General features: G+C 47.5%; 2 protein-coding genes and 1 pseudogene across 2 annotated transcripts; all 3 read right to left on the bottom strand.

Annotated features, from left to right (window-relative positions):
• Positions 1-476: 476 nt before the first annotated feature.
• LOC119277426 (40S ribosomal protein S26-like) lies at positions 477-2,185 on the bottom strand. The gene is made up of 5 exons (XM_037558705.1): positions 2,111-2,185; positions 1,937-2,029; positions 1,649-1,733; positions 1,305-1,438; positions 477-841 (listed from the first exon to the last, which is right to left on the bottom strand). The coding sequence occupies exons 1-5, from the start codon at positions 2,111-2,113 to the stop codon at positions 728-730; spliced, it is 429 nt and encodes a 142-aa protein (XP_037414602.1). The 5' UTR covers positions 2,114-2,185; the 3' UTR covers positions 477-727.
• Positions 2,186-3,647: 1,462 nt separating this feature from the next.
• LOC119277427 lies at positions 3,648-6,740 on the bottom strand (annotated as a pseudogene).
• A 1,437-nt stretch (positions 6,741-8,177) lies between these two features.
• LOC119277425 (expansin-A2-like) lies at positions 8,178-9,767 on the bottom strand. Its single transcript, XM_037558704.1, has 3 exons — positions 9,570-9,767; positions 9,134-9,446; positions 8,178-8,886 (listed from the first exon to the last, which is right to left on the bottom strand). Exons 1-3 carry the CDS (start codon positions 9,706-9,708, stop codon positions 8,583-8,585), a joined length of 756 nt encoding a protein of 251 aa, XP_037414601.1. The 5' UTR covers positions 9,709-9,767; the 3' UTR covers positions 8,178-8,582.
• Between the last annotated feature and the right edge of the window lie 804 nt (positions 9,768-10,571).

Here is a 10,571-nt window from a genome sequence, read left to right as displayed (position 1 = left end):
CGACGCCTACGCGGCGCTCGCCTACTGCGCCGTCCCTGGAGGGACCTCCCCTTCAGGGGGCTCGTCTGCCTCGGCTGCGGCGAAGGGCGCGGCGAAGGGAGGCGAACGGCGCGGGAGGAGGAGGTCGTGCGGGAGGAGAAGGAGGAGGTCGTGCGGGCGGTTTTCTTTATTTTTGTACTGCGGGGCAGATTAGCGATCGTGGTTGCTAGCGTTAAACACAAAAGGATTAAAGGCCATTAGATTTTGATGATGGATGGATGTGATTGTTTGGATCTGCCCCTCTCTTTTTTTTATAGTGGTAGTAGATACTCTCGGTGCACGCAGCACGTCCAAATCCAAACCGGACTCAACTGACATGCATGCTACTACTACTAACCTACGTACTTGGCTTTATTATACTTACTCTTAGGGCACATCTAGATCGTGCTTTAGTAAAACCGCAATATATATTCATAGAAAACAGGTGCCATGTTCAAAGCTGGTGCTCAAAAAGTAGGTAGGTCCTACGTAAAAGATCAACATTTGGCCTGTTAATATAACAAAAATCTTCTACTTAGTAGACTGAACAAAAGTAGAGAACTCATCGGGTACCAGCTGGAGTCTAAGAGTTTACGAGGAAAATGCTAGAAGAGCAGCATATAGTTCGGCCTAGGGCAACGAATATGAAACCATACGGTCATGTAAGCCTAGCTATATCATCGTACTGGCATCATGCTAGGAAGCCAAGTCAGGTGCTAGCGACGTTGGGAGCTGGAGCACCGGTGCCGAGACCACCGCCAGCACCACCCGGACCACCACTGACACCACCAGGACGTGGAGCTTGGCCCTCAGGTCTTGCCTCCTGCAAGATATAAAACTACAGATCAACCACATGGCACAACAACATTATAAAGATTGTAGAAATCGCCACAAATAAAATGTTCCAGCAAAAAGGTAAATGGGCTTTGGATCGATTGCACTAAATATTATTCCCTACAACCATCTTCTTACAAGCATGAATCTTCTTACAAACATGAATACTTTAAGGCCGCGTTCGGTTCACAGGGAATTGAAGAGGTTTGGCAGGGATTGAGGGGGGTTTAGATCTCCTACAAGTCAAATCCTCCCCAAATCCCCTCCAATCCCTGTGGGAAGAGGTGTAACCGAACAAAGCCTAACTGTATACATATATACTGCTACCAACGCTCTAAAGTGATTAAGAGTATGACTACCAAATCTTTGATTACATGCTACCGATTAAGAGCACTACCAATGGAACATAGTACTACTAGAAAGGAAGGAAACTCGTATTGTCTGAAGCGTACCTTGAAGCGGCTGAAGCGTTCCGGCGGTGCACGGTTCTTCCGGTTCTCACGGGAGCGGACACGGACCTGATGCTGATGGATGGCGCAGGACACGCAATAATGCTCCAGGATATAAAGCTTGGGCAGAACGTAACCTGCAACGAAAACACTTGTCTATTACGCATCACGTCACGATCGAGTTCCACACTTCCAACTCATAAGCGGATCAGAGAAGATGTGCTATATTAAATTTCCAAGTTGCAGCATTGCAAGACAAACAGTTTGATCGGCGATTCATGATATCTCTGCTCCAACAGTAAAAAGAAAACGGAAAGAAGAAAACAGAGGAGGAACCAAAACCGGACCTTCAAAGACGCAGGCATCCTTGATATCTCTGATGCCTGCCGCCTCCACGATGTTCCTCACCTTGAACCTCTTGATCGCCTTGTCCTGAATCACCAAAGAAACTCCAGCGTAATCAACAAAAGGATATATATATATATATATATATATATATATATATATATATATATATATATATATATATATATATATATATATATATATATATACGGCGGTTCGTGAACAAGGAGAGGGTTTTGGACAAAGACGACATGATCGATCGATGCAGCGGGATACAGGATGCAGCTTACCTTGGGGACGCACTTGGCGCAGTTGGAGCAACGGACGAACTTGACGTGGCCGCGTCCTTGCTTGTTGCGGCCGCCGTTGCGGCGCTTGAAGGGCTGTGGGACGGCGAGCGAGAACGGTTAGATCTGCATGGGATAGCCGCCTAAACGCAGTTGAGGTGACGACGAGGCTCTTACCATCGCGACGGCGGCGACGACGACGCTAGGGCGGAGGCTCGAGGTCGGCTGCAGCGGCGTCTTCGAGGTCCGAAGTCTCCGGGTCCTTGTAGGGTTTGGCCCCAGCCGACCCTGGTCCTTATATAATCAACGGAGGGACCGGCCTTATGGCATCCAGGCTGTCCGTTCGTCGATCGACGGCCCAAGTTGTGAATGGGTAGCAGATTGGTCTAATCTTTTTTTTTCTTTTTCTTTTTTGCATAAAAGCAGATTGGTCTAATCGAAGTTGTATTTACTGCGTTTCCGCTTTGGCACTCTTCAACCGGTTCGAAGTACTTCGAGGTACACTGACATGTGGTGGAGAGTGGGTTTCTTTCTCTCATGGAGCCCTGTTTTTGAAAAAAAATCGAAATCATAATTTAAAGTTTCATAAAAATTTATAAAAAATACACATAAATATTGAGTTGTGTACTGTACATTTATGTAATATTTCATGATCATTTGCGATTTTCTGTGAGTTGTATAAAACCAAATAATGTCTTCTTTCTGTACTTTGAAATACAATGTATTTTATCATGAAAATTTACGGAGATGTATTATACATCCCTAGGTTTATATGTAATTTTTTTAAAACTTGAAAAATAGATTTTTTGTATTTTCTAAAAAAATCTAGGCTCCAAAAGCAATTTCCATATGTGCTGGAGAGTGGATTTCTTGCTCCCTCCGTGAAGCCCTACTTCAAAAAAAGGGAAAACATAATTTAAAGTTTCATAAAAAACTGAAAAAAATACACATGAACATTTGAGTTTATACTATGTCTGTGCAAAGCTTCATGATCAAATATGCTTTGATTTGAGCTGTATAGAAAAGTTAGAACCATAGACTTTATAGTGAACTAGCAAAAAGGCCCGTGCGTTGCAACAGGAAAAAAAAAGGCTTCTCATGTCTCTAGCTCAATAAATTTATTTTAAAACAATAACTTATATTGAATGATACATAAGTGCTTTGAATAAACATTAGTCCAAACCATTGATTTTGTGATTAAACAGGGCATTAATTGCATGTAGATTTAATGTGTACATAGTAGTCATTTTCTAGTGATCATCATGATGCCTATGGAATTTGGGGTCCTTATGGGAAAGAAAAGTGATGGAAACCCGTGACAATATGTGTAGAAGTACTATGGAGGCATCACGGACTTAAGTGTTGTTTGGTGGCACTCCAACTCCTTTCAAGCCGGTCGCGCATCATCCTAACTTCACAAAGCCAAGGTCGAGAAAGTTGGCCTCCATCTCTGGTCCGGTCTCTTATCTCTAACTATAATGTTTTGCCTCATCGAATAACTTTTATGTCCGCACAGTTGATATCTCTAACTGTAAAAGTTTAATCACAAAGAAAGGCTTAAAAAGTTAATATCTCTGTCTCAATTCCCACGAGCCTCTTATTTGTTTTTAGGAATTCCTTTTCTTCCTTATTCCTCTCTCTTTATTCCTTATTTCTCTACCCAGTATAGAAATTAACAATTTGTTCTATACGAACTCCATGTTAAATAGCTGGATTTGGAAATACTGATTAATGGATACATAATATATACATTTACAAAACAAAGGTATTCTGTATGCACATGAACTCCATAAAGGGTCACTCTGCAAGTTTAGTTTGGACTGACGCTGAAAGCAAAATAAAGTTTCTGAAGATAATGGCAGAAAACATCATACATTTAGTTTGTGGAATGATAATGCCGAGTTCTAGGGGCATCATTTATTTTGCTGCAGTACCCACATAATGCTGTGAAAACTCGACGATCATATGCTTCAGGCCAGACAGATGCTCTTTGCCAGACACACCACTCGACTCCTCTGAAAGGCCTTCTTCAAACTTTAGCTCAAGCACTTCAACCTTCGATAAACCGCTGGTTACAAAGGTCACTGATGGCAAGCTGAACCTTATCAAAAGCTTCTTAATACTACGAAATCCATTGCTCGAAAATGCGAATTGATTCTTATCCCCAGACGTCTGAGTAACATTACAAAATATTTCCAGTTCGCTCAAGCTTACCATTTCACTGAGCTCTTGAATGATGTTCGCCTCAGCGCTCTTCCCGATATTGCTGCACGAAAGTGTCAACAATGAATTCATCTTGGTTATCCCACTCGGCAACTTGGCGTTCCCAGCGAGTAAATACATTGACTTTTCCGGCTTGACAATGCTAGGAGGTAGCTCTTTCACCTTTGTGGATCTCACGTCCAGTGTCTCCAGGCATCTTAGCTGTCCAATCTGTTCTGGGAGCTCGCTAACATTTGTTCCCTTGAGGTTCAAGTACCTCAAAAGCAGCAATTTGTAGAGACCATCAAGGCACAATGGACCTTGACAGCCTTCGAGGTCAAGAACCTGCAGTACACTGAGGTCATTCAGACGAGGCATGTGACCAGTGTGAGAAAATACGGCGATCAAGCGAGCACGAGATACTTTTGCGCCGTCGATTTGTGCAGCAGCCTGATCCGGCTTACCACTATTCAGCAAAGATAGCCGTCGTACAGTGCCATTGCCTGGTGGACATCTTGCTGTTGAGCATGTACCAGAGCAACAAAATTGTCTTCCATGGACTTGCAAATGATGAAATCGTGTATTACTGGGTGAAGAACGTAGCTCCTATGGGTGCCATCATGATTCAGCTGTGATGGTTGGATTAAGTTACTGTCAATGAGCTCACTGATGTAGTTTCTCCCTGTTTCCTCTAAGCTAGTGACATGCTGTTCACTGACGAATCCTTCTGCAACCCAACGCCTTGCCAGACGCTCTATTTCGATCCCGTGGTTCTCAGGAATTAGGTGTAATAGACACGCCTTGAGATTGGCAGGAAGACCACTGTAGCTGAGTTTGATGATCTGTTTCATCCCTGCTAGCTCTGAATTTGTCCGCCATTCCAGTCCTGACCGCTCAAATTCATCTCTTGTGTGCGCCTTGCTGGCTAATAAGCCACCCACGCTCACAATAGCAAGTGGCAAACCACCACACTTTCTCATGATTTGAGCTGAGACATTCTTCAAATGGGCAGGGCACCCACCCACACTCCCAAAAGTTCTTTGGGAAAACAAGGCTTCAGCATCGGCTTCATCAAGAAGACAAGTCTTGTAAACATGGGCACCTACAGCTGTTTTTGCAACAACCTCAATTCTTGTTCTAGTGATTATCCGACTCCCGAGATTGTTCTCTGGAAAACAGTGTTTCATTATCCCCCAGATTTGAACACTCCATAGATCATCAATCATAACAAGATACCTATTTGATGACAAGAGGGAAATGAGTCAGAGCGTATACATGTATCATTTATCTCAACCAAGAGGGAGCGGGACTGAGTTTTATCGAAGATATGTGTAGCAAGTGGCACAGAAAGACAGTGTACTGAAGACAATTTTTCAGTATAAATGATGGTCGAGGATATGTGTAGCAAGTGACACACAATATGGCACAGAAAGACAGTGTACTGAAGACAAATTTTCAGTATAAATGATGGTCGACAGAATAACAGGCTTGTTGAGCAAAATAAAATTTTCAGAATAAATGATGGAACTAACTGTTTTGGTTAAAACTCTTGTCAGTAACAATTGAAATGGATTGATGGAATTAGCAAATAGAGTACCTCTTATATTGCATATGCTGCCTCAGCCTCCCAATCGATTGAGCCACATCGCCCGCATCACCTCCTCCTCTGCTGTACTCGTTGTCCACTTGGGATAGCATATCGCCGATCACCTTGGCGACGTCCTAGCTCCGCCCGACTGAAACTGACGCGCGGCACTTGAACCCCGTGTTGAGCAACCTATATACACCTCCCTAGCAAGCGTCGTCTTCCCGGAGCCGGCCATCCCGACGATGAACACGACCTTGAGGCCGTCCGAGCCCGCTCTGGTCACCATCCCCGCCACCTCGTCCCGCGGCCCGTCCGATCCCGCTCTGGTCACCATCCCCGCCACCCCGTCCCGCGGCCCGTGCATGCCGCAGGCCGGCACTGTCGGCGTAGAGCGCGAAGAGCCGGGGGTCGACGGCGGGCGCGTGATGAGACGACATCTGCGGGCCGAGACTGTGGCGCTTCCGCAGCTTGCTCACCTCGACGACGCGCGCTCGGAGCTCCTTCAGCTCGGTGGCGAAGATGTGGCGGTTGGGGATGGTGGTGAGCCGGCGGATCCAACGGGAGAACCGGTGGGAGGTGGCGGCGTCAGCGTTGTTGGTGCCAGCGCCGGCGTTGTTGGTGCCGGCGTCGACGCGGTGGGCGAAGAGGTCGACCCATTCCTCGATGTCGTAGGCGATGTCGCGGACCTGGGCGATCCAGCTGGTGGCCTGGACGTCGGGCTCCTCGAGGGCTTCACAGCGGAGGACGACGGCGTGCATGGTGCTCAGCTCGGCCTGGAAGAAGGTGACGTCCCCGCGGGCACAGGAGAGAGGCTCGTACTCCTGCTGCAGCAGCTCGCCCAGCTTGCCTGGCAGCGCCTCCACCATGTCCGACAGCGCGCCCACCGCATTCTCCATCTCGCCGGCCGGTTGAGAACAACCTTCTCTAGCTCTCTGGATCTGGATTTGTGGGTGTCGCCAGCGACCCCCGCCTCACGGCCAACCTCCGTATTCGCCTCCCAGCCCCTCCCGCGCACGAATCTAGCCCCTGCAAGCTCTAATCGCCGCCGCCGCCGTTCTGCATCGAGCCGCCGCGACAGCGCCGCTCGAGCCGCCGTGTGCTCACGTTGACCTGGTCCTCGGACATATGGACATATGGATCGCGGGTTGAATATATCAAACTACAGGGTCTTTTTTGCAAAATCGAAACGTTTTCTCTGGGTGCCACTAAAACAACGACTGCGGGTTGATTTTCTATAAAATTAGGGGCCTTTTTGCAAAACAACCACGACGGACAACCATTCTCTATTTGGCGCCTTTGGCGCCAAATAAGGGCCCTCCCTAGCGAGCGCACATGGGCTGAAGGGTCAATCAATGATGCCACCGCCCATGTAGGGGTTCCTCTTTGCACCGGTTTTATCGAACATTTTGAATTTCATGAACATTTTTCTTTGCTTTGTTTTGTTTTGCCGGTTTTCTCTTTGTTTCTATTTTTATTTTTCATTTTTATTTTCTGTTTTCAATATCAAATCATGAATAAAGTTTTTGAATCCGCAAAGAATTTCCAAATTCATGATATTTTCCAAATTAGCAAATATTTTGAATTTTGTGAACATTTTTAGAAAATCCTATACCATATTTTCAAATTCATGAAGATCTTTTAAAATTCATAAAAAACACAAGTTTTTCTAAATTCATGATTATTTTTAAATTCATGGGTAAAATCAAATCTGATACCTTTTTTCAAATCATGATATTTAAAAATACCATTAACTTTTTAAAAATCCATCAACTTTTTTTTCAAATTCATTAACTTGCATGCAAACCTCTAGAAGAGGCAAAGGCCATTTCATGTGCTCCCATGGAATCAATAATCTTGCTTCGAAAAATCTACAACTCAATTATGTGCCCTGGAAGATTATCATTGGACTTGGTCGTTAGGGTGGTGCGTTGACGGCGAAGATCCGGTTGTTGTGCACAGCTGTTCATCTGCGTCAGATATGGAGGTACATGACTCTTTCATCTCTAGTCTCTCTCGCGTTGCTCTCGGTTGCTTACGACCCTCGGTCATCGGCTCTGATGAAGGGGGTGCTGGTGGAGCTGGCAAGGGACAGGAGAAACCCTCGGTTCGTCCGGCCTGATGGTGGCGAGGCCCAAGGGTGTCATTCCCCTCCTTGGGGTCGCTACCAAGATCCCCTCTCTCTACCTGACCTCTCTCTCGGGTGAAAATCCAAAATATGACTCGAATTGGGTAACGGCTGCATCGTGTGTCGTACCTCCTTGGAGGCGTCGCTTGGGGGAAATGGGTTCTCGGGGGAGCGATGGTGCAAGCGATGGCCCTTGGTAGCTTGGAGTGGCTTTCTTTGAATGATAAAAAACAGTGGGGGCGACATGGGAGAAAGGTCGGCTGATTATCAGTTGACGGCATATCATAGAAGTACCACTTCAAACGGGTAAACCATAAACTAGAATTGTTCATGGTCCCAAAATAACAAGTGTGCCACCACAAACATCTCCCAACCATATGGCAAGATTCGGCAACAACAGAAGTTACAAGACACTCTCACACACCACTCAATGCATGTACTTCTAAAGCACCCTTAAATAAAATCACCCTGCGATGTTTTCACAATGCAAGGCTACACTAACAATGATCGAAATGCTCAACTCCACAACAATAATAACTTATTTATGTCTACTACTTGTCCTACTAGTATGAGAGAAGGGGAGGCCTAAGCGGGTGCTGATCAGCAGCAGCCTCGGAATAGCCGAAGGCCTCTTCTTTACTATAACGAAGAGGTTTCCTTCCTCTCTTGCAAGGTCCAAACGTCCAAACCAATGCAAGGAATCCGTCCATCGACGAGAGAACTCGTCCAGCTCGCTAGAACTGGGCTCCTTCGAAGGTCTGGCCGAAGGACCAGCCGGCGGGGGCGGCGTTGTTGCTGGTGACGGTGCGGCCGTCGCTGAGGGTGACCCGGAAGGAGAGGCTCTGGCCGTCGAGGTCCGCGTTGCTCTGCCAGTTCTGGCCCCAGTTGCGGGCCATGGCCTGCCACCCGGTGCTGGACCCCTTGATGGCCACGGACTGCACGTCGCCGGCGCCGGCCACGTTGGTCACCAGCACCAGGTTGAAGTAAGAGTGGCCGTTGATGGTGAACCTCATCCCACCCTTCTTCACACACGGCACCCTGCACCACAACCAGGGAAACGGAAATCTTCAGTTCAGTGATTGGATCATGCAACTTGGAACAACACATCATGGAGGTCAAGTGAGCGTGACGCCTAAACTATTTGGAAACAGCACCGAGAGTCGCTGTCAGACCAAACTACACCAAATCTGCACTCTGGCCCACCTAACATGGTCCATCGACACCGACACGGGACCAGATTAAGGAAGTTTGTGCACGCGAGAAGGTTTGTAACTGGCTGCCTCACCTCCTGTAGGCGACGGCCACGATGCCGGCGCGGTAGATTCCGATCTGGAGGTAGGCCGGCTCGGCCATGTCGAAGTGGGCGCGCGGCGGGTTGCACCAGCCGCCGTCGTCGTTGGGCAGCGCGTAGTTGGGCGGGCACAGGTTGGTGGCGGTGATGGTGATGCTGCCCGGCAGGCAGGAGCTGCTCACGTCCTGGCACTTGAGCTCGTAGCACGACCCGCACGCCGCGCCGTCGTTGAACAGCGCCGTGCTCAGCGCCGCCGTGTTCGTGCCGTACCCCGTGCTGTACAGGTTCCCGTAGCCGCACGCGCCGCCTGCAGGGCACTTCAGTTAGGCACTGTACTACACTCATGTCGGGAACCACCCACATACAATACAGGTAGATAGGCAGGTGCTTTTTTTTCACTTCAACAGTGTAATACTCCTGATGAACTCACCCATTGTGCCGGACGCGTCGCCGCCGCCATAGAAGGTGGCGTGGGCGCTCTGCCACGAGCCGTAGTCGCCGGCGGCCCGCCGGGCGAGGAGGCAGAAGGCGGCCGAGAAGAGCAGGAGCAGAGCATTGGCGGAGGCCATTGCAAAGAGAGCGCGAAGCTAGCTCCTGTGTCTTTCTAGCTCGGTTGTTTGGCTCAGGAACCGATGGTTGCTTGGCTGTGAAGAGAGTGGTGCTACCGGCTAGGTATTTATAGTGCTGAGGAATCGTTAATCACTTTGTAGAACGGCAGAGAAAAGGGGACAAAAGTTGAGAGAAGGAACTGCGTATCCATCCCCGGCACCGAACCACCGCCGAGCATGAGGAACCACGACGGCGGTTAGCACATTCGAATCGGGCGCACATGCTGCACACAATTAATTTCCAGATTAAGCTCGCCTGCCACATGGCTCTCACGAGCTACAGTCCATGGATTAAGCCACTGGGGAGAAGAAAATAATATACACCTTCTTGATTGCCATATAACCATAAAATAAATTAACCATGTGATCGTGTGAACCTGACGGGCGTATACCACGATTCGGTCCGGATCAAGATGCTGATAATGAATCATTGCACATCCACAAGTCTACCTGCTAATGAAGTTCACCATGAACGGGATTTACTTGACTTCTTCAGCCTATACCACCTCGGCCATGCATGTGAGTATTTGAAAATATTGGACGCCTATGAAGGCTTCACCCGTAATGCAAAACATATTATTATTTTTTATTTGAAAGGAATGCCTCGTGGCTTTTTATTGCAATAAATTGATGCTTACATCGTTAATTACAAGCGGCATAGTAAACATGGGTGGATCACCATCCTAGAAAGCTGTAGAAATGGAATCATAAGCATCCTAGCTAGACTATGGGCCACCTTATTTGCAGAGATAAATACATTCGCGGTCATTGAAGTTGAAGTCAAAGCACACTACGGTTAATGTATTTCTGAATATGCTCAATAC

This window comes from Triticum dicoccoides, chromosome 3B, assembly GCF_002162155.2.
Source record: "Triticum dicoccoides isolate Atlit2015 ecotype Zavitan chromosome 3B, WEW_v2.0, whole genome shotgun sequence".
NCBI classification, from domain to species: Eukaryota; Viridiplantae; Streptophyta; class Magnoliopsida; order Poales; family Poaceae; genus Triticum; species Triticum dicoccoides.
This window is presented reverse-complemented; position numbering and strand designations above follow the sequence as displayed.

Bases quoted from the DNA above. Each gene is read 5' to 3' on its own strand.
- LOC119277426 (XM_037558705.1), bottom strand. The intron at 1,734-1,936 runs GTAAGCTGCATC...TTGGTGATTCAG, and splicing joins GCGCCAAGTGCGTCCCCAAG to GACAAGGCGATCAAGAGGTT. The intron at 1,439-1,648 runs GTCCGGTTTTGG...TTTTCGTTGCAG, and splicing joins GGATGCCTGCGTCTTTGAAG to GTTACGTTCTGCCCAAGCTT.
- LOC119277425 (XM_037558704.1), bottom strand. From the start codon at position 9,708: ATGGCCTCCGCCAATGCTCTGCTCCTGCTCTTCTCGGCCGCCTTCTGC. The intron at 9,447-9,569 runs GTGAGTTCATCA...AGTGCCCTGCAG, and splicing joins CGACGCGTCCGGCACAATGG to GCGGCGCGTGCGGCTACGGG. The intron at 8,887-9,133 runs GTGAGGCAGCCA...GTTGTGGTGCAG, and splicing joins GTGGCCGTCGCCTACAGGAG to GGTGCCGTGTGTGAAGAAGG.